At 33.0% G+C, this 24688-nt stretch overlaps 4 protein-coding genes across 4 annotated transcripts; 1 reads left to right on the top strand and 3 right to left on the bottom strand.

The window, feature by feature from the left end:
• Positions 1–5710: 5710 nt before the first annotated feature.
• LOC112015627 (aspartic proteinase NANA, chloroplast) lies at positions 5711–11200 on the bottom strand. Its single transcript, XM_065762178.1, has 2 exons — positions 10481–11200; positions 5711–6799 (listed from the first exon to the last, which is right to left on the bottom strand). The coding sequence occupies exons 1-2, from the start codon at positions 11110–11112 to the stop codon at positions 5962–5964; spliced, it is 1470 nt and encodes a 489-aa protein (XP_065618250.1). The 5' UTR covers positions 11113–11200; the 3' UTR covers positions 5711–5961.
• Positions 11201–12981: 1781 nt separating this feature from the next.
• On the bottom strand, positions 12982–15461 carry LOC112015626 (uncharacterized). Its single transcript, XM_024048058.2, has 3 exons — positions 15038–15461; positions 14477–14591; positions 12982–13287 (listed from the first exon to the last, which is right to left on the bottom strand). Exons 1-2 carry the CDS (start codon positions 15398–15400, stop codon positions 14481–14483), a joined length of 474 nt encoding a protein of 157 aa, XP_023903826.2. The 5' UTR covers positions 15401–15461; the 3' UTR covers positions 12982–13287; positions 14477–14480.
• A 164-nt stretch (positions 15462–15625) lies between these two features.
• LOC136062727 (uncharacterized) lies at positions 15626–15967 on the top strand. The gene has a single exon (XM_065762169.1). It carries the CDS (start codon positions 15626–15628, stop codon positions 15965–15967), a length of 342 nt encoding a protein of 113 aa, XP_065618241.1.
• A 2789-nt stretch (positions 15968–18756) lies between these two features.
• On the bottom strand, positions 18757–21905 carry LOC136062728 (uncharacterized). The gene is made up of 4 exons (XM_065762171.1): positions 21794–21905; positions 21577–21681; positions 19012–19080; positions 18757–18795 (listed from the first exon to the last, which is right to left on the bottom strand). The coding sequence occupies exons 1-4, from the start codon at positions 21878–21880 to the stop codon at positions 18757–18759; spliced, it is 300 nt and encodes a 99-aa protein (XP_065618243.1). The 5' UTR covers positions 21881–21905.
• Positions 21906–24688: the final 2783 nt, after the last annotated feature.

The following is a 24688-nucleotide window of genomic DNA, read 5'->3' on the forward strand; positions in this document are numbered from 1 at the left end:
GGGCATGATGGGACAGGGCTTGCAGGGCTCATAGGGCCCGTTGGGGTAGGTTTGAGTTTTTTTTAAAAACCTGTTTATTAAACGGGGCAGGTTCAGGTAATGGGAGTGGGCCCGCTGGATGGGTTCGAGAATAAAGAAACCCGCTCCGAACCTGATCTGTTGCCATTCCTAAAGCTAACCTCAAGTGAGTAAAATGTCAAATTTCAAACTACGGGTAGGCAACTTAAATTTCGGTCAAACCACATGTGGGTAAATTGTAATTAGCTTTTTTTTTTTAATTGGCTGCATGCAATTTTATTTTCTAAACAGCTATCTATTTCTTTTTCTTTTTTCTTTTTTAAATACTCACCTTAAAACCCCACATTGCCTTGTCATCCACTTTTTACTACTTATCAAAAAAAATTTAAGAGACAAGTTTTTTTTTTTTCTAAACATTTTTAAAAAAAAACCACCTATCAATTATCATGTACATGTTATTCTCACAACTTCCCATGATTATTTGCTATAGAAATTACAACAAAAAAAATTGTGATAATTTTAAAAGTACTTCTGACAAAAAGAAGAAGGTACTCTATGAGAAAAAAGAGGTAGATTATGTCCAATAAAGAAAAGAAAAGAAAAAATAATAATAAAGAAATAAAATCTAACAATTTTTTGGGCAACTGCCTGAAATTTAATGATTATTTTACTACGTGAGTTTTAGGACTTTTGGATTTTATTTTTGTTCGTATCTTTTTGTTGTTGTTAGGTTTGCTTCTTCTTTCTATTTTACAACATTGATGTTATAAAAATTCATCTTCAAAGCCTTTTTCAGGTTTTCTTTCTTGGAGAATTTTTCATCCATATTTTAGCATATGTTTTACTAGTTGAAAATTATTAATCATTAGAAGAAAAAGATAGAAGAGCTTCTAAGCATGTGTATGAATGCGATCTCGAGGCTAGTTTTTTATTTATTATTATTGTTTTTTTTTTTATTAGATAATGAATCCTTCAATTTTAAAACCAAAATAAATTTAAATCTTTCAATTGAATTATCAAATTCCCTTAAACTTTAAAATAAAATAAATAAATAAAGCAACAAAGTAAAAGACATTTTTTTCCCTTCGAATTTGGACACGCTATAATCCATTTTGTGTTTTTGTTTTTAAGAAAAAAGGTGAAGAGATAATAATATTACACACCAATTAGAGGTTGCACATTAGTGTGATGGCAAGTATCTTCTATCAAAAGTGATGCATTGCTGGTTTGAGTCCAAAGCATAATGCTACCTACCATAATCTATCTTAAAACCCGTAAAAAAAAAAGAGTTTTATACACTAAATATAACCTTTCACACACAAGTCAATTTCAAAGCGTGCATAAATTAAAACAAAATGTTGATTCAACAAAACTCTACAAACAAATACTTGTTGGGTGTGATTTAACCACCTTAATGTGATATAAAGTGTTTGTTGGAGAATGATTTATCTAACTTCTAAATAAAATAAGCTAGATGAATTTTTGGCTAAAATTTTAGTAGTAAAAATAATAATAATGAAATAGAGTATAACCCACAAGACTTAAAAAAATTTTATGGACCAAAACATTACCGGCCTATGGAGCACTTTAAGCTAGCTGAAAAAATTAAAATATTAATATTAAAAAAAAAAAAAAAAACTCTTTTTTGGGGATCTACAAACAATACATGATTTAAGAAGAAACTAACTTTTAAAATTATACTTTATCACCCTAAATTATATTCTTAATTACACTTTGCATCCTAAACTTTTCGAATGCACGTTTTGCACCCTATACAATAATAATTGTTACACTTTGCACCCAACATCAAATTTGCTATTAACATAATGTAAAAATATGGTATCATGTGAAAAGACTTAATTGTCTCTCTTAATTATACTTTGCATCTTAAATTTTGAATTTCTATCCAAGTTAAAAATAAACTTAATGTCAATGTGCAAAGTGTAACAAATGTGATAGTTTAGGGAACAAAATATGCATTTGAAAAATTTAAGATGCAAAGTATAATATGAGGCATAGTTTAGAGTGATTAAATGTAATTTCCCTTAACTTTTAATAAGTAGACAAACGCACACAAAATGTTGTCCTCCTATCATCTATACTACTATTTAAGGGGTTTCACCTGTTTGAGATTCTCATTTTTTTTGTTAAAAATGCTCCTACACTTCTATATTTAAGTAGAGACAAAATTAAAAGACAATCTTGTAAAAATACAACTTTAATTTCCACTAAAACGTTGTCTAAAAAATAAAGTCACTCTCTTATTGATTTTCAAATTGTTTTATCCATTTATAAATTAGATTTTCAAAATAAAAATTATATATAAAAAATAAAGACATAGGTTTTTTTTTTTTTTTTTGGGCTATAAAATAGAACCATTAAACCCAACACTTTCACCTTCTTCTTTTTTTAAAGAAAAATTATGACACTAGACCAAAAAAATAAATTTTATGGCAAGCACAAAGCGCATGTGACGAGGCTAGTCCCAATTTGAGAATTTCAACTCTTGAAAATTGAGCACACCTACCCAACACGATTCGGGCACGTCCAAAATTGATCATATGTCTACATTGTGTTCACTACAATTGACAAAACACTAGATTGACTACAATCACTTGGCCTATGCTATAAGAAGTTTAATCAAAGGGCACGACCTATGGAGATATGTCATTGGAGAAGTTATGCAATCTACCTTCAACAAACATTATGATGACCAGTATAGTGAGATATGTCCTTAGTAGAACGTTGCTACGATGGTTTGAGACTACATATGACATATAGAACTTCTTGGCACTGCATTATCAGGTAATTGATCTTTCTTATCAATATTAATATATACCATTCTTCATCGTATGCAACAAGAAAAATGGTATTTTATTGCTGAGTTTTCGTAAATATCTGATGTTTGGGATCAGCTTGCTTATTTCGAGGTAGAATGGTATAATTCCAAAGATGTCGAGAGATTTCTACAGTATTATGATGCTAATCATCTAACACAATTTTGAGGTAGAATGGGATAATTCTGAAGATGTCGAGAGATTCCTCCAGTATTTTATTATGATGCTTATCACCTAACACAATATTTTTATTTTTTTTTTGAGTGGCACTTGATTGATGAGTACGAATTTGTTAGAACATTCATCTTACATTGTGATCCAACTTCCTACACATGATAGTGAAATCCAGGAGTTGATATCTGAACTCTGAAGAAACATACAAAAGGCAGTTCCTGTACAGCAATGGCTTCTTTGGTTCCATCCTTCTCAACTGATTGAACTCCAACTCATGGCAGTTTCTCTGCTCCTGGAAATTCAGTTGTCTACTATCATCTTCGCAAAAAGAGTTATATCACTCAGAACTCATTGCTCTACTGCTGCCACTACACCTACTCATTTCACATTTAATACGGTTGATCTGGAGACACTCTTCAACCAAGATGTATTTCACCATAATATCCATTCATTTTTTACTCTTTCAACCACTTCCAAGTAATTTTCATTGGCTTATTGATACCACATGCTATAATCATAAGACTTCTAATCTGTCTCTTTTTTTCTCACAAGTTATTTTCCTGTCAAATTCCTCCTATTCACATTGTAAATGGATCTACTAAGTCTATCAGTGATTCTAAAGCTACCACAAATTATAACTTTCTAACACTTTCATGTTCTTAGTCTTGCTCATAACTTACTACTTGTTGGTCAATTATGTGAACTTGCAATTACTCTCTTCTTTTTTAAACATGGTTTTGCTATGAAAGATCTTCACACTGGGAAGACCATTGGGGTAGGTTATAAACTATAACGTTGGTTTAAGCTTTCCCCTCAATGTTTTTTTTCCAATGTTTGTAACAATAATATCAAAGCTAGGTCAGTGTCTTTCACTTTGGATAATGCATTCTTCCCTACTGTCCATGGGGGAAGAGGTAAATCTTTGAGTGTTTAGATGAGACTATAGCCCATGACGCCAACATACCACATGCAAAAGAGGTCCTACATGACACGTTCTCTCTTGCTGCCCGTAGGGGGTAGAGGCAAAACCTTGAGGTTATGAGTGAGGTTGCTGCCCATTGGGCCAAGAAACTACAAACCAGAGAGGACAATATCATGCCAATTGTGAGTGGATGGATCCTCTAACCTGTCTATGTGATAGTATGGTGTCTTTGTGACATTTTGCCTTGTATTAGATTTTCTAGCTTTGAAATTGTAATGTTATTGCTCACAGAATATAGTATGTAATTTCATGGTGGTTATCTTGAGAAACTTTGTGTTGCATCATTTTGATCATTCTTATCCCATTATCAACTAAAATGATCTTGCAAAATTTAGTTGGAAATTCCCAATTTATATCATGTCTTATAAAGTGCACATCATCATGAACCTTGCATTTTCTCCCACTCCTATTAATTATGCCACTTACCAAGCTTTCCACTCATCTCACTCCCTAACAATTTTTCAGATCAGTTAGCTATATCTCAAGCACGGAGCTTCCTTTATTGTTAATGATTGGAGTACTATGTTATGGGAAAGTCATTATTAATGGTTTGTGCTCTAGTCTTGCTAACTTTGTGGAGACAATAGTTAGACTCTTAAGAGTTTCTTAGACTTGGGCTTGGTAGACTTAGATTTGCCATTGAGGTTGTATATTTTAGGGAGGACATTTTAGGGAAGACGGTGGATTTTTGTTGGTTCTTTTGGTGTTTCAGAATATATTTATGTATATTTTGGAGACACATGATTTGTAAATTGTATTGTTTGTAAATGTCTTGTAGAGCTCTAACTTATATTGTAGAGATTTCAATATGTTTATATATTTTTATTATCATGTGGAAAAGGGAAAAAAAAAATCCCCAAGAATTTCTCTTGATGGTTCATTTTCCTCATGCTTTGGATCCTCTTGGGTTTAGGGCATGACAACTTGATTGTAAGAAATTCCTTGAGATTTAAATCTCTAATGCCCTTGTAGGCCTCAATTGATCACAATCTTTATCATTAATTCTAGGTGTCTCAACATTGAAAAAAAGAGTTTTACTTAATTAAAAGGTAATCCAATATTCAACACTATATATATATACATATATAGTAATTGTATATTCCTTATCTATCCGGGAATAGAATTGGAGTCTTATAAATAATATTGTTGCAAAGAATTTGGTGATTTAGCCTTATGTGAGAGCTCAGTCCAAGCCCAAGGTAGTACTCTTGTGAGAGGAGTGGTGTGGTAGTGTTTTGGAGTTAGAAAGATTGCCTTGTGTTAATTAGAAGTTTGTTTATTGTATGTTTGTGTGACTTTGTTTATATTTGTGTTTATGAGATTTCAGGTTTGTGAGCGTTACTTGTGAGAACCTGTATGTTTAGTTTGTAAGGTTTTATTGACATTGATTGTAAATAATTTGTAATCCATATCATGATATTGAATTTTAATTGGCATTGTAGGCATGAAATTGACAAAATCATGTTAAATGTTACATACTGTGTAGATGTTTATTTCTCAGTCGTGTACATTTATGCTTCTGCTAGCTCCCACAATCCAACTACAATTTGATACCCAACTAAATAGACATAAATTTCAAACATTGCCTTCTGTAATATAAGGTTATACAAAACAAAAGTATAAAAGACATCGTCTATAATCAATAAATTAAAGGACATATAAGTAAAGTTTTTATTGTCTTTACAAAATGGACAATATCTTGGGACACACTAAAAACAAAACTGAACAATCAAAATGAGAAGAGCAAAATATATACTAGTTTTATTTAATTGTTTGATTAAATAATTATTAATTAAATTATTTACGATCTGATCATGGTTTGCACCCAATCCACCATAAAGCGAAAAATATTCCAACTGGGTTTTTAAAACGTATAAATGAAACAGACAAGCACACACTAATGTGCTGTGGGAGGAATATAGTTAAGCAAAAAAATTCAGAATGCCACATTTAAACCTTGGACTTAAGCATTGTACAGGATGAAGGTGCAAAACCTAACTTCTTCCCAAGAAGATCAAACTCCCAGAAATGATTCTGCTGCATAATGTTACCAATAATAGAGATGCCAGGCCATTTTATTGAAGTGAACCCAAGACACCTCACACCATCATCAGCATCAATAACATAACTCTTAACTGGTGGCACAAACTGAGCCCCATCAGCAAAATGAAATGCCAACTTTGGCACAAGGCTCTCCTTAAATCCTGTGGCATTAAAACAATAGTTCAATTCCTCAATGTCGATGTCTAACTTTTGAAAATTCTTTAGGTGGGGATCTAAAGCGGCAATGACAGGTTTGTATGCAAGTTCTGGTAGAGCAGTCAAGCTTGTACCAGAATCAATAATGACTCCACCATTGCCTTCAATGTCCCATACTTCTGATGGGATTTTAAGCATTGTCCCACCTATTGAGATACCAGCAACATTCACAGCATAAAATGGATTTATGACTCCTAGGATGAGCTTTGTGTATTGCATGCTATGCAATTTTGAACCTTTACTTTTGTGGCCAAAGCTTAGGTAGTTGGCAAAGTTACTTGGGCTCAAGTGATCAACCAGACAATATGAGAACATATATCCAAACTCTTTTGCCACCCTTACGGCAAAAGAATGCTTGCTGTAGCCTAAGCCCATGACTCCATCAAATGCATGAACAGTTCCTTCATTTATTTGGCTACACCCAATCAAGACATTGTGAAGTTTCTTCTTTCGGTGCTTGTGAAGCCCAAGCCCCACTGTAACAGTCTCATTGGCAAAGATCCCCAGAGCTTTTGAACCATCTGCATATCTATCACAAACATTAGGAATGAATAAAAAACTATGTAACGTCGTAAAGTTCATTATTCTTATGTTTCAAATTCCAAAACTCATTCATGTCTAAGAGTGAGAACTAATTAATTATGCCCAACTCAGTGAGTATTATTTTTAAATTAAAATTCAATTGTTAAAACTTGGCTCTGTTTATAAAGAAGACCAGACTATATCAATGAGGATATCATAATTCAAACGAAGACAACTTATGGAATGCTAGAAGTTGGATTTTTTAGATGTGATATCAACTTAATTATTGTGACATCAAATGATTTCCACTAAGTAGTTTCGTATGAGGTTAGTAAGTCAAGAAGTGAATCAATGTAAATTAAGAAGTCGGCTTTATTTTCATTTTGAGAAATAAGGTTAGTAATTTTGAAATGAATTTACAGCAAAACTTCGTTATCAATAAACATGGATCAATGATGTATAGACTGTATGTTAGACACCCGCTTATTTTTTAAATATATATATATATATAAAATAAATAAAATAAAAACTCTTATTTGCTTAAATTAAGTATCAAAATGTCAAAATCTCTCAAAGTCCCATGATTCTACAGGGGGAGCATCGGACCATTTTTTTTATTTTATTTTACTGAATAAATGAACCATGCAAGTCTTATTTTGGCCTCTGCATGCCAAATGTAATGCCCTATGGGCAGGGCCGGCTCAAGGCCTAGGCAAGTTAGGCCTAGGCCTAAGCTCCACCAAAAAACAAAATTTTCCTTAGGAAAAATAGCCCCACTTTTCATAGTTAAAGGCAAAATTTTTATAAAATTATATATATTTTCTAAAAGTTGTACATTTTTTTTTATTAGTGATGTACAGATTTTACTATTGGCTTACAAATTGCCATGTTATTAATTACAAAAAACATGATATAAACATTCATTAGTTAAATTGACGAAGTTCATCAATGAGAGACAATATCACATTAATTTTGAACATTTTATAGTGTTTTTAATTAGCGCATTTTTCTTTTTCATTCCTATCAAGACTCTCAAAGTACGAGACCAATAGAACCTAACTCAATTGAAACCCTAAAATATTTCAAAAAGATGTTGCAAATGTGTTAAATCATCAATTATAGATTAATCTCCCCTAATAGTTTGAGACTTTGATTTTTGTAAACTAATATCCTACAAAACCATACACCAAATAATATATATATCTCTCTCTCTTAAAATCAAAATTAAAAATTAAAAATTAGATTACAACTTTATTTAACTATGCATCGTCTTATATCCAAAATAAAGTATCTTTTTCAATCACAATATATTTTTATTACTTTTTATTAATATTTATAATTCAACTATGATATTCAATTCTTTATATGAAATTAACATTAGTCTAGTTGATATTATTTATGTATTTAATGTATCAAATTAACTTTAATTTGATTAGTATTAAATAATTTTGTTTAATTAATATTTACATATTAAAGGCCCCGCATAAATTTTTTGTCTTAGGCCCCAAATTATGTTGGGCCGCCCCTGCCTATGGGCCATGGGCAGTTGTAACTTTGTAACCCTCTTTTCCAATTTCTTATTTGGATATGTCCCTCATCCTTAAAATAATTTTCACTACGCAATGAAATATGTTAATGTTGATATTACAAAAAGAGAAGAAAGAATATGCATCCCATCAATTAAGTATATATACTCTTGAGAGTCTCATGATTAGTCTCACATATTATTACATTTTTGTTTATTGTTTTTGGTCTACCTAGAATCTACCATAATTTGCCAATAAGGCTCTTTTGTTATTTGACTTTGTATAATTATAACCAATAACAACTTACAACCAAGTTTTACCATAACAACTTAAAGCCAAATATATATAAGAGAATTTGTAGATTTTAGTTAGCCCAATATAGAAAGTTTCTAATTAATAAATCTGGATTCGAGTCTTGTCTAAAATTAAAATAATAATAATAATAATAATAATTAATAAAATAAAAAAAACCAAAAAAATAAAAAATTATAAAAAAAAAAAAAAAACTCTTATTTGCTTAAATTAAGTCTCAAAATGTCAAAATCTCTCAAAGTCCCATGATTCTACAGGGGGAGCATCGGACCATTTTTTTTTTTTTTTTCTATTTTACTGAATAAATGAACCATGCAAGTCTTATTTTGGCCTCTGCATGCCTAATGTAATGCCCTATGGGCAGGGCCGGCTCAAGGCCTAGGCCTAAGCCCCACCAAAAAACAAAATTTTCCTTGGGAAAAAAGGTCTTACTTTTCATAGTTAAAGGCTAAATTTTTATAAAATTATATATATTTTCTAAAGGTTGTACATTTTTTTTTATTAGTGATGTACAGATTTTACTATTAGTTTACAAATTGTCGTGTTATTAATTACAAAAAAACATGATATAAACATTCATTAGTTAAATTGATGAAGTTCATCAATGAGAGATGATATCACATTATATTTTGAACATTTTATAGTGCTTTTAATTAGCGCATTTTTCTTTTTCATTTCTATCAAGACTCTCAAAGTACGAGACCAATAGAACCTTAACTCAATTGAAACCCTAATATATTTCAAAAAAATGTTGCAAATGTGTTAAATCATCAATTATAAATTAATCTCCCCTAATAGTTTGAGACTTTGATTTTTGTAAACTAATATCCTACAAAACCATACACCAAATAATATCTATCTCTCTCTCTCTTAAAATCAAAATTAAAAATTAGATTACAACTTTATTTAACTATGCATCGTCTTATATCCAAAATAAAGTATCTTTTTCAATCACAATATATTTTTATTTCTTTTTATTAATATTTATAATTCAACTATGATATTCAATTCTCTATATGAAATTAACATTAGTCTAGTTGATATTATTTATGTATTTAATGTATCAAATTAACCTTAATTTGATTAGTATTCAACTTTATTATTTATGATTTTTTTAATTTGATTTATATTTACATATTAAAAGCCCCACATAAATTTTTTGCCTTAGGCCCCAAATTATGTTGGGCCGCCCCTACCTATGGGCCATGGGTAGTTGTAACTTTGTAACCCTCTTTTCCAATTTCTTATTTGGATATGTCCCTCATCCTGAAAATAATTTTCACTATGCAATGAAATATGTTAATGTTGATATTATGAAAAGAGAAGAAAGAATATGCATCCCATCAATTAAGTATATATTCTCTTGAGAGTCTCATGATTAGTCTCACATATTTTTACATTTTTGTTTATTGTTTTTGATCTACCTAGAATCTACCATATTTTGCCAATAAGGCTCTTTTGTTATTTGACTTGGTATAATTATAACCAATAACAACTTACAACCAAGTTTTACCATAACAACTTAAAGCCAAATATATATAAGAGAATTTGTAGATTTTAGTTAGCCCAATATAGAAAGTTTCTAATTAAGAAATCTGGATTCGAGTCTTGTCTAAAATTAAAATAATAATAATAATAATAATAATAATTAATCAGGAAAAAAAAAAAACAATTGGTATATTATTTTGATCATAAAAAGCAATTATCTTGAAGGAGATGCAATAATTTCAAATCCAGTCATATCAATAAAAGAAACATATACGAGAATTTTGATTTTGTTATGAAGGGTTTTGTGAATGAAAAAGAAAATTATATAGGTTAAGAATATAATATAAGAAGAAGAAGCTTACGAGTATTCGAATTCGCAGGGTGATAATGCTGTAGGACAGTAGTCCATAGAGAAAGATCCTGAGAGATCAAATTTACACAAATCAGAAACGCAAGGAATGGTCTTAAAGGTTGGTGATCGAGAAGCATGGAAGATCCTCCTAGCGGCATCAAAATTGGGACAATTTCCATGGTGGCACACAGGGCTAGGCCTGTAATGGCAATTCATCCAGGTGACATCGCTACCGGTATCAGCTATTAGTACAAACTTTTGTGGAGGGCTTCCAACTCTAAAGGATACAAAGTACTGCCCTGCACCTGTATCAGCAGCTGATCTCATTGGAATATCAACCGGCTGAACGTTATAGTTATTGTTATTGCCATCTTGAAACTCAAAAGCCTTTCTCCTATGGCTGCTGCTCTTCATCAACCTCTGTGATATCATTTGCTGCCTTGCATTGTCGCTATGCACAAGCTGTTTTACGCGTTCAAGCTGGCTCTTTGGGGGTCCTAATGTGGTTCCATTTTTGTAGGCTTGTGGTGCATGTCTATGGAACAACTCGAATTGGGCTGCATCATCATCCGTATTAGCCGAGGCAGAGGCTAAGAAACTAGAAAATAATAAGAATGATTCCAAGAACCAAAGGAGGGACATGCTGAAAATGAAATGATTGAGAAAGATCACCGACCCACGGCGAAGAAGGAAAAATGTGGGGGAGATTGAGAGGCTCCAAGAAACTGAAAAAAACAAACCAAATATGATTAGTAAATTTAGACAACAGCAATGTTCGTTCAGTTTTGATTGAGCAATATTTACGGGAAGTTTTACATTTGGTGACATTAATGTCTAACGCAATTAACAACTTTTATGTTATATTCTTTGCGAGTCATAAATTATTTTACAATATTTTACAAAATATTGATGTAGTCATTTTTACATTTGGTCTACCACTAACATCACATTTTTATTTACCAATAATTATTTGAAAGATGTTAAAGCCACGTCAGGGATTTATAAAAATATTGTAAAATAGTTTGTATTTGTAGCATTACTCGTTCTTTACGGATCTTAAATTCCATGAAATTTATGAGTTGTGATCTGGTGCAATAGTCATGCAATCCCTCTCACAATATTTTAACTTTTTCAAGATTTTTAACTTTTTTTAACTCAATTTTTTTTTTTTTTTTTTTTTTACATTTTAACTTTTTTGATCTAATGGTTACTATTAAAAGTCAACTTTTTAACTTTTGATTTGAACCATTAAAAAGGTATTGGATGGTGCTATGCTATTACACTGAATCTCAATCCAAAATTTATGAAGTCTAAAGTCCCTCAGGACAAATCAAATGATTTGGAAAAGTTTGTTTGAAAATCAATTTGGTCTGGGTTCGAACTTTTTGGGATTTTAACAACACTTTTAAATATATATATATATATACAACACTTGGTTGTATAAATAGCCAAATATAGATTTAACAAGACAAATAAAATATAAATAGTCTAAGTCCCTCAAGACAAATCAAATGATTTTGGCAAAGTTTGTTTGAAAATCAATTTGGTCTGGGTTCGAAATTTTGGGATTTTAACAACACTTTTATATATATATATATATATATAAGAAGGATTTTAACAACACTTGGTTGTATAAATAGCCAAATATAGATTTAACAAGACAATTTTTTTTTTATAATAAAATACTCAACTAGACATGATGAAACATTTTCTCAAACAAAAAATATCGGTAATATTATTTATTTGAAATTACATCTTATACTTAATCATTTTAAACCAACATATTAATAAAATTGAAATATATACATCAAATGGGAAAATTATTTCAACTAATTTTTACATTTATCTACAATACTTTTAGCAATAAGTTTTCAGTTTCAGCAACATAAGCAGTATCCAAACCAACCCTTAAAAGTTGAGATCCAAATTTTCTATCTTGAACGACGACATGGCTGAAATCCAAATCATTCTCTTTTGAAACACCTTTATCCAATCAACCATTTATGAATTTTCACAGATTTTCACATTAATGTTTTTAAATTGAAATTGTATTAATCATGAGAAACTTAGCCTGTACACCGTATGCTATTGGAAAACTATGCTAGTTGTAATGCATTGAAAAATATGAATGGAATTTTCTAAAAAGAAGTAATGAACATTTTACTACAAAGTATTTGGTGAAGCATTAAGCAGCACGAAAGAGATAAATTTTTTCCTTATTTTCTTACTTATTTGGTCTCAAGTGTGTGTGCGTTTTTCTGTTCTTTTCCTTTCTTTTCTAATTGTAAGTATTGCTAATGGCCTATTGTTAGTTGTGTTGTGATATTTGATCCAGCTTAGATTTTTATTAGCTTTTTTCTTGAAAATTTTAGTCGTAATAATTATTTCATATTATCAATTGCAAACAATCATGTATGACAATTCATGGAAGATAACTTGATAGAAATGCTTGGAAGGCGTGCAGATGCTGTTTTTACATAAAATAACAAAATTGGCATCACCTGAAAAAAATAAAAATAAAAAAGATTTTAACTATGTACTCACAAAATTCACACGTCTTCCATATCAAATAAAGAATGACAAAAGATAAATTGCCCAATTGAGACACATAATATACATGGCAAAACCCAGTAAATGATGGGGCACAGAATTTGTCAAATAATGGGGCTTGCTGAGCCTATTGGCTCTAAGAGTTAAAGAGCATCAAACTCTCCTTCAAACCCTGCTCTTCACCAGCCTCTTCATGTTGCTCCCTTGTATGTGCAATTACGGAATTCCCAACAGTAAATCTAACCCTTTTTTATGCATTGAGACCATCTGCCAAGAAGGAAAGGCAAAGTCAAATTATAGAAATTGCTAGTTCATATTTCAGAATGACTAATATAAGCTAGATCAGAGAAAAGCCATAGTTGAGAGTAATTCTGCATGACAACAACATAAGTGACAGAAAATGAATTATTCAGATAGGTTAGTCACACAAACTGGTAATACCAAGCAACAAAAGATGAGAAATGGAAAACACAATAACAAGTAGAGAAGGAAGTGTTTAATTCATTTAGAAAAATGAGATAGTAAAATGAGATTCATTACAACCTCTGAATTTCGTGTGCTGCTCTTAGCATGCACATGCCAATGTCGAAGTTACTAATTATAATGCAACTAATCTATAATAGATATTAGTTACAAATCCAGATATTTAACTAAGCTAACAACCCATGCAACCGACATGCTTTCAATAAGCTCACATAGTAATAGCTAAAATCATGGCAGCTTTCGCCTTATTAAAATATAAAATGGCAGCTCAAGTCTTGCTTTGTCATTTTTTTTAAAAAAGAATCCAACACAACTACAAGCATCATATTCAAAAAAGTTTTCTTCCTTATTTTCTCCGCATTTTATGGCTCTTGGAAATTATAAAAGCTAAACTGTGAATAATAATATATCAGCTTGGTCTCTTCATTTCAAAATAATTAAATGGCAGCTTGTTTTCTGTTTATGTTTTTCATTTCACGATCATAAATATTTTCATATAATTTCAATTTTTTCATCATGCTACCCTTTATCACTCCAACTTATCAACTGGTCAACTCAACAGGAAATGTAAATGTTACAAGGCAGAAAACTTCCATTACCCAAACATTATCCCTAAGAAGTTAAACACCATCCTAACTCTTATTCAACTAATGTATATTTCGTTTAAAAGTATAAGTTTCCCTGTTGTTTCAGGACAGTGGTAATCAAAGATAGTGAATCACCTACCAAATTCTATGAAATCAAATTCAACAAAGACAGTGAACAGTATGGCCACAAAACAAAGCACATCGAGAACATTCTTGCAAAATGGGAAGGAAAAGTCCCTATGAATAAGTAAACAGACGCCACACATGTCGAAAACAGAACAACAAAGGAAATGACACAAAGTTCACACAAAAAGGCTTTGGTTAGGTATTTTCACAAACAATTGGTAGGCGGATTACAAATGAAGTGACACAACAAGAAAACTTACCAATTCAAATATTTTCGCTCATCAAATAGGTATAGAGCTTCACATGGGCCGTGGGATCTTTCCTCGTTTTCTTGAAATTTTTAGAGCCAGCTTTCAGTGCCTTAGTCCAACAAGCCTGTAATAAACAATGTAAAATATAATTAGAATACTGGTTCTAAATATTATAATATGTTTCCCCAAAGAAACAAGAATCTATAGAGCATGTTTGTCTGTCCTGTTTTCAGACAGAGGACAAGAACAAACAAGAATGATGGGTTTGAATGCCAACAAATAAACAATGTATTCATTGATCAAATAATCATTCCCTAATAAAAATTAATTCCTAAATTTTGTCTCTCAAATGGGTTTATTAATTTCAGGTTAATAATCTCAAACTTGTTCAGATTGAAATATATAAATAAATAAAACCCTAGAAAAACCCCAAAATAATTGTTCTCTATTAAAACTAATTTCCTTCTCTCTTTTTTTTCTCTCCAAAGGGTTTACTAATTTCAGTTTTTTTGCTAACCCTAAAAATAAAAAATAAAAAATTTCTCAAGAAACAAACAGAAAAAGAAATACCTTTGTGGTGGGTTTGAGAGGAGATGGGTAGAACTCAGAAGCCTTGGTTTTGATGTTGTTGTTGTTGTGCTTGGCCTTGGACTTCACAAGATTGGCAGCAACTTTGAGTTTCTTCTTGATGTTAGAAGTGACTTTCTTGATCTTGCTTTTGCTGCCAAGTGATTTTCTCTTTGGTGTCACGAAACCAAAGTATTCAAAATCCAAATCAATGGCACTGTGAAGCCGAGGGACCAAAGGGGACCAGATTGAACTCTGAGACTGAGAGTAGTTGAAGTCGAAAGCAGAAGACTTGTCAGGAAGAAGCTCTGTTGACATCAATGGATCCATGTAGTATACCACTTTAGTAATGCCCATGAGAGACATATCTGATCTTCTTCTCTGATCTTTTTTCTCTTTCTGTGGTTGATGATTGAAAGCTAATAAAAAAAAAAAAAAAATTGGTACAATTTCTGACACTTGCCCTCCCGTGTCCTCTGCTATATAAACAAACCGAAACCACAGAGGAAACCCACCAAATTTTTTTTTTTTTTATTAGCTTTCAATCATCAACCACAGAAAGAGAAAAAAGATCAGAGAAGAAGATCAGATATGTCTCTCGTGGGCATTACTAAAGTGGTATACTACATGGATCCATTGATGTCAACAGAGCTTCTTCCTGACAAGTCTTCTGCTTTCGACTTCAACTACTCTCAGTCTCAGAGTTCAATCTGGTCCCCTTTGGTCCCTCGGCTTCACAGTGCCATTGATTTGGATTTTGAATACTTTGGTTTCGTGACACCAAAGAGAAAATCACTTGGCAGCAAAAGCAAGATCAAGAAAGTCACTTCTAACATCAAGAAGAAACTCAAAGTTGCTGCCAATCTTGTGAAGTCCAAGGCCAAGNACTTACATGAACGAACCTCTTGTCCGAGGAGGCAAGTGTTCCTATGAATCCACTTCACCGAGTCCCCCCCCGCGCCCCCCCCCCCCCCCCCCCCCCCTCACTCTCCCCCAATCCAAACAAGCCATTAGTGAGAATTTAAGATGAATCAACAGTTTAGCCTCATTGGATCAAATTTCAAAAATCAAATCAAGTGAGAAAATTTATGATGGTTAAAATGAATGCCCTAAATTTCTCATGGAAATAATATCAAATCAAATAATCAAATTTGAATTTATATTCTAAGGCGATAAAAAAGGACTAAGAAAAAAAGATGTTAACGTCCTGTACTGGCCAAAATCACCATAGCAACTAAATTTAGCAGAACGGATTGGAGTGGATAAATGAACTAGATTAACTAAATTTAGACTAAATCGAATAGAAGAGTTGTTCATACCCGTCAACTAACAAAAATGGAAATTTTCAGGTATTCTGAACAAAGAGGAAAGACATTGCTAACTTTGAAATATAATTAAGAGGTTTACAAAGATTTAAAATCATTTGAAAAAAGCAAATCACATAATTAAATAAATAGGAATCACACAAACTCTATTTAAATTATGTATGTTCTTTTATATAAATCCTCTAATTGAATTTATTTAATAAAACTAAGTAAATAAATATGTATCATTTATAAATAATTTGTGAATTGCACAAATTACTAACTACTTTACATGTATACAAGGGTAAAAAATTACCCAAAGTTTATAATGATGCTGTACATAACAGTTTTTTTTATAAAAAAAAAAAGTCACTATACATAATGTACACAACACAGAGCTTACACGCATTTTACATGGAAAAATATGACCTAAGTTTATCTAAAAAGGCATTACTTAAGCCAATGAGCTCAAGCTTAGATATTACGTCAGTCCACGGGGGATGTGGTGTGTTTAGTCCAATTGGGGGTGTTTAATTACCAATCAGCAACAAAAAGGCCCCAAAGGATTTTTTTTTTTTTTTTTTTTTAATAGGTGCTCCCTCACTCGCTTTGGATGGGGGTGGCCAAGGCAATGGTGGAACTAGGTGCCACGCCTACTGATGAATCCAATCCTTCAGTGCAGAAAATGAATGTATTCCAGTTTTCGGCTATTTGAAATTAGCTTGATGCAGGAGATGCCCATAGCCCAATCTCACTCTTTCCCAAGTTCATTGTTGTCAACAATATCTGTAACAAGTCTTCCACATCTTCCTCGCTTGCCAGGCAAGGGCGGTAGCAGGAGCCAGGTCTTGTAATGAATCCATTCCTTCAAATCAGTGAAAAATGTACTCCACTTTTAAGCTACTTAATATTTCCTTGATGCAGGAGATGCCCACAGCCCCAGCCCCACTCTTTCCGAAGTTCAATTGTAGACAACATTATTTATAACAAACTTTCTGCATCTTCTTTGCTTGCCAGTTCCAAGTTTGTCTGCAAGAGTGGAAGAGTAGTAGGATTGCTCCATCGCACTGTCCTTGTACCAACACCTTTTCTGGGATGATGTTGGTTTTGCCTCAGTATGGTATCTGGACTGCTTCCAACAGTATGTACCACTTCTTGGTCCGAATCAGCATGTATAACACTCTCCAAACCAATTTCCGATTCTATCACCCATTGTGGATCAGCAGAAACGCCTCGAAATTCAGGCTTACCCAACTCCACCAAACTAGGGCAACTAACAATCAATACAAATCTGTGTGTGATGATGACAAATTTACCAGCTTGTTTAAGTGCTTTGCACATGACTAAGACCTCATCCTTGAGCTTTAAATGATTGTCAGCCTCCACAAGTACTCATGTTCCAACTGCGTCTTCCCAAGAGTAAGGTCTTAGAGGAAGTTCCCTGCTTAGAGGCCTTGGAAGAGGGGCCCTAAAGCGCTGCGATCCCATTTGGTATAGCCTACTTCTATTTCTGATACTCTGTGCAGTTTTTCCAGTAACTTCAAGGATACTAGCTGCTGGTTTCGCCAAAAGTCCTGTGACTCCCAATGCTATACCTGCACCAAGGGATATGAGCAAGAAAGCACAGTCAATTGCTATGCAAACACCATAAACCATCTCTGCATCTTAAGTGACAATGTTCATGTTGTTGATCCCTTAAACGCTCATAATTTTGAGGGAAATTATGCTAATCATAATGAGATGTATACAATTTACAGCATCCTAGTAGTTGATTACCTGAGAGGACACCAGGAAGACCATGTTTCTCAGCTCCTTTAATTGGTGACTGGAGAAGAAGACCAGTGAGTCCCTGGAATTAAACAGGTTACACAATTCAACACATTAAAACATAAATAATATAGTGCATATAATTTCCCTTCCAAAGAGAAGCATGATAACACATGTTTTCAAGCTGTGCGAAGATTTAACAATCCCCAACATATACATTGGCTGTGTTAGAATTCGACCTCAGTAACTAACACACACACACACACACACACACACACAATTTACAGCATCCTAGTAGTTGATTACCTGAGAGGACACCAGGAAGGCCATGTTTCTCAGCTCCTTTAATTGGTGACTGGAAAAGACCAGTGAGTCCCTGGAATTAAACAGGTTACACAATTCAACACATTAAAACATAAATAATATNTTCAACACATTAAAACAAAATAATAAGTGCATATAATTTCCCTCCAAAGAGAAGCATGATACACAATGTTTTCAAGCTGTGCGAAGATTAACAATCCCCAACATATACATTGCTGTTGTTAGAATTCGACCTCAGTAACTAACACACACACACACACACACACACACACAATTTACAGCTCCTAGTAGTTGATACCTGAGAGGACACCAGGAAGGCCATGTTTCTCAGCTCCTTAATGGTGACTGGAAAAGACCAGTGAGTCCCTGGAATTAAACAGTTACACAATTCAACACATTAAAACATAAATAATATAGTGCATTATAATTTCCCTTCCACAAGAGAAGCATGATAACACATGTTTTCAAGCTGTGCGAAGATTAACAATCCCCAACATATACATTGGCTGTGTTAGAATTCGACCTCAGTAACACACACAACACACACACACACACAATTACAGCATCCTAGTAGTTGATTACCTGAGAGGACACCAGGAAGCCATGTTTCTCAGCTCCTTTAATTGGTGACTGGAGAAGACCAGTGAGTCCCTGGAATTAAACAGGTTACACAATTCAAACACATTAAAACATAAATAATATGGTGCATATAATTTCCCTTCCAAAGAGAAGCATGATAACACATGTTTTCAAGCTGTGAGAAGATTAACAATCCCCAACATATACATTGCTGTGTTAGAATTCGACCTCAGTAACACACACACACAACATTGGCTGTGTTAGAATTCGACCTCATAACACACACACACCACACACACACACACATTGGCTGTGTTAGAATTCGACCTCAGTACACACACACACACACACACACACACACACACACACACACACACACACACACACACACACATTGGCTGTTAGAATTCGACCTCAGTAACACACACACACACACCACACACACCTCTCAATAAATGTCTAATGGAAGCGTCTTTTGACAAACCACCATTAAATAATATTGTCTCCTTATACCTTCCATGTTTGCAAAATAGTAAATGATTAATAATCATCTCATCTATGAAATGTTTAAATTTCAACACAACTTCAAAATTATACACAAAATCGATCTTGAGTTTTCCAATCAATTTCTAACTGAATTTTTTTTTCTTTCTATCTCTATTCTATAATATTATCTTCAATGAGATCAATGAGAAGTTCATTTGATTAGTTTATTAAATTTATATATATATATATATATATATTGTAAAGTAAACAGGCCAGAACTAATCTTTCCTTCAAAAATGGAATGAAAAATTCCTCCGTTAGAAGTTAGAAGAAGCCCACTTCTGGGAAAAAACGCAAGTGATTTTTTTTTTCTGCAATTTTGGTAAACCATATGCATCAAAACAATTTTTAATTTTAAGCCACTAAACAAAATGAAAGTGCAAATCAAATAAATAATTAGGGAGTCAAACAGATTTTCAAAATATTAATCCAATACAAGTTTATTAAGTAGTTTAATATTACCATTGAATTCCACCAGGTATAACCTGATCTAACTCTATATATATACACACTTAAAACCAATCTGGACAGGAAAATGGAACTTATGTCTATACGAGACAGTAAGAACACCTATAAAAAGATAGTTATCAGCTATATTGTATATATTTGTTAGGTCTTCTTTCTATACAAATAAGCCACGATGCAATTTTTTATAGTCATAATTTTACTTATAGTTCCCAAAGAATGACTTTTAGACACTAGATAGACCTTATTTACAGACTATGAGACTTTTTGCTTAACTCATAACATGACCATATTGTAACAATTTTAAAACTCTAATGTAAACATTTATAGGCCTAAAACTTCAGAGTTTAACATGAAAACAATATCAAATTCTTGGTCTATTATATAATTATTCCCAAATTTTATTGCTAATTCACTGATTTTTATGAACAAATATAGATTATTACATGAAGAATTTGAACTCCTATTATAACTCTTTTATCACTTTTAAAAGGTAAAAGTAATTTCATTTTATTTTGTACTTTTTTCTCTTTGATCAAAACTTTTTCTTCTTTATTTTCCCTTTTTTACCACCCATGTTTTCCATTTATTGCTTTTGAACCTTAAGAGACATTAAAATATGATAAAATACGGAAAAAAATTCTTTCTATTTTTTAAATAATTTTTAGTTTAGAATTTAAAAGAGATAATAGTCATTAATAAAATAATAAAATCAAAATGTCAAAAGGGAATTCAAAAATAAATGTATATGCAACTCAATTTTTCATAGTAGTTCTGAGTGGGAGATGCAACCCTAGCCCTCAACTGATAGGTGGGTGCATTATTTTTCTGAATCATGTAAGTAAATGAATAAACAAAAAAATACACACCAATAAACAAACAACTTAAAAAAAAAAAGAAAAATAACTTCATTTTTTTAATGATTCAATTGTCACAACAAATGAGGGAGTGGGATTTGAATCATGGTTCTCCTTGTAAAAGGGCACATGCAATGCCATTGAGTTACAAAGCTCTTGGAGAAAAGAAGTAGAAGAGAGAAGTAACTATTAACTATTAATTGAGCAATTTATGAAATAAATAATAATTTTCACTATTTTTAAGTTTATATGCAATAGCCACTCATTTATTGAAAACATTACTAGTTGTTTGAATTCTACCCATAGGTTTGGAACACATCATTCTAGTTTCATCTTGTTAGAATTATGATTAAAATTACCACTTTCTAATAGCTTAAAATTTTGGGACAATTGGAATTTATCATTGTATTAAATTAAGTGGTCTTGAGTTCAAGCATTGTCTTCGCTCTACTTCCCATTTAAAAAGTTAAATTCTCATGTATTGGGTTGGGCCCCATTTATTAAGAGGGAGTTCAATGATTAAATTTTAATATTTCCCAACAGTTTAAGGTTTTGGTACAATTGGTAATTTATTACATCTAATTTGAAACTCAACTTTTGTGAAACGTATAAATTTGTAACATACAAGCACCAACGGATCCACTTCTATAAACATCTAGGAGGCTTTTACAATGAGAACTACTAAATATGACTGACATACCTCTAAGACTTCATTTATCACACCTTTACTTTGTGAAGCTGCACTCATCTGTTGCTTTTCCATACTTGAAACAACTTGGTCATCAAAGGTCAATGCAACAATACCCTACAAGCAGAAATTCAGTTCATATTTAAATACATACAAATATATATATATATATATATATAAAGAAACTGGTCTCTGAAACCATTCAAATGCTTAGGATGAAAATAGATACCTTGTGTGCAGCTTTACTGAACTGAGTGGCAGCGTCACTTATAGCATAGACTGTGTTACTTAAAAGACTAGTGCTGCCTTGTGCCATGCCAGTAATAAGTCCAGTAGGGCTCTGCCAATAGAAAAAGCTAGTTTTCAGAAAGCTGATAAAAGGAGAAAGCTTTGGCCATCTAATAAACTATGTACCTGCAAGACACTCGTGGCTGGCATTGATAAATCCCATTGGATTACCAATAAAACCAGCAGAACAAAACACCTGCAAATAAAAAGAAACAAGGAGCATGAAAAGAGTGTGGCACAATGTTCATTCCAGAGACTCAAATAAACTGGAAGCCTAAGGAGAGGCAATTCAAATTTAAAGGCTCCATCTGTTTCACAGAAGACAAGGAGATGACTTTTATAACATCATGTTAAGAGTGAGTGGTTAAATGATTAAGTTTATCATATTCCCAATTGCTTAAAGCTTTTGCGAAAATTGGTAATTTAACATTGTATAAGAGTAGGAGGTTTTGAGTTCGATCCCAGTCTCCTCCACTCTACCTCCCATTTCAAATCCCACTTATTAGGTCTCACCTATCAAAAGGGAGTGTGACCCCACGCGTGAGGAGGAGTGTTAAAAATATGTGGTCAAATGATTAAATTTAGCTATCCCAATCCAATCAGTAATTTAACACAACAATTATGTTCATGGTTGCTAAAGATTCCCTAACTTATAGCTCATTGACTTCCTTCCACCCACATTCTGAATAGCCCAATCAGCCACATTAGCCGATGTGAATTTAATTTGCCATATATATGAATTCTACTATTGATATACATAAAACTGATCACGTCTTCATTCCACGATATATCCAATCTCATAGTGAAACTTTCATACTCAGTTTATTCTTCAAATAAACTATTTTCATATAAACTGCAGCTCAGTTGCTTGTAATTTTTACCCACAAAGCCATGAGTCATATCAGTCTTAATGTCATCTCAACATCTAACAGTAGCATGATGTGATTGTTGATATTTAATGAAACAAGCTCCCATTTCCCTATTTGGCTTCAAAAAAAGAGCAGGTTAAAAATAATACCACCTGAACAAATTCCATATGTGATGCAGCCATGGAAAAAGAGATTTAGTTGTTGTTTGCATAGAATTTTGGTGATACAGGGTTTTTTCTGTGAGAGACCCTTGTACGATGTCCGATGGATATGAGATGTGTGGATTAATAGGTTGCATCAAAGCAGACAGTGTTTATTGTGTACTTATTTGGAGTTTTTTTTTTTATTTTACAAGGTATGGTTACTTTTGTGAGAAGAGGACTTTTCTTTGCTAAGCAATTTTAGGGTATTTGGTAATTGAGTCAAATATAGAACTTCTTAGGATTTTATAGGTATTTGTTTGCCTTTATTACGTTTTTGCTGTGTGAGACCCTGTACGACGTTCGATGGATATGACATCTGCATGGTTTAATAGAATGCATCAAAGTGGCATAGGGTCAAATGAGTATTTATTTTACAAGTTACGGTTATTTTGTTCTTTGTTGGTAATTGAGTCAAGTCTATTTTTTTAGTCACTAGGCAAATTAGAAAGTCCTTCTAGCAGATTGTGGAAGAAGTCAAAGAGTCTTACAAATATGTCCAATTTCAAAAAAATTTGAGTTGATAAATATTTTTTTTTTTTTTTGAGAAAAAGGTAAGAGGAATTTTATTAATCACTGTTGACAAGTCACAAAACAAAATCACCCTGAAATACAACCTCCAGGTCCTCGAGTAGTTCTTCCACCCAAACATCCATATCTGCAGATGAAACTGCTCTACGAGCAAGGGAATGCGCTAACTTATTTCCCTCCCTCTTTACATGATGGAAACTACAAGATTCCAAACAAGAGCCCAAACGTCGAGTCTCCTCAATCACATGACCATACATAGTAAGGCATCTACCATGATCATTCAAAGCCCGTACAACCTGCAAGCAATCTCCCTCAATCATGACCTTGAAAATGCTCAGTTCCGCTGCTAGAGTGACTGCCCGTTTTGCTGCCAAAGCTTCCGCCAGTTCTATCGAGTTGGGAAGCTGAATCTTTTGGCTTAGAGCTGCTAAGACATTACCACCTGAATTGCGAAAAACCACGCCCAAACCAGCCATACCCAAATGCTGAAACACGGCTGCATCAAAGTTCGCTTTATACAGAGTTTCTGGAGGTGGTGTCCATCGAACTGGAGGTTGATTGGTAGACGAAGTCAAGCTCTGTTTCTGCGCATCAAAAAATTCCTCCACCAGGGTACGTGCTCGTTTACCAACTTCCAACAGTGGCCACGAAGGTTGGTGCTCACGTAGTCTATTTCGCCTTTGCCATAAACACCATGCAATGGTTGCAAACCATGCAATATGGAAGCTTGAATTCTGCAGCAAAACTTCTTCAAACAGATCCATGAAGGTACGGTGATGTTTCTCATACAATGGCGCAAAACTCCTTATGGACCGCCACACAACTTGGGCTTGCTCACAATACCACAGGCTGTGTAAGATTGATTCCTGAGTGTCATCGCAGAGAGGGCAGAGAGCTTCCCCCACTACATGTCGCCGGTGCAGATTGAGTTTTGTTGGTAGCGAGTCCTTTACTGCCCTCCACATGAAGTGACGAACACGGTTCGGTACCCGGATTTTCCAAATCCCTTTCCACACCCCTTTGAAACCCTCTGAAGATGATGAACTAGCAGTGGACGTCAAAGTGGAACCTGCCAACAACTGATATGCACTACGAACAGAGTACTCACCATTTGGAGTTAAGGGCCATATGAGATTATCTTCACTGCAATCTTCACTAATATAAATCCCTTTAATCGCATCCGCTTCCCAAGAATAGAACACATCATCAATAAGTTCCAGATTCCATTGTCTAGAG

Source organism: Quercus suber, unplaced genomic scaffold (assembly GCF_002906115.3).
Source record: "Quercus suber isolate HL8 unplaced genomic scaffold, Cork oak 2.0 scaffold_445, whole genome shotgun sequence".
NCBI classification, from domain to species: Eukaryota; Viridiplantae; Streptophyta; class Magnoliopsida; order Fagales; family Fagaceae; genus Quercus; species Quercus suber.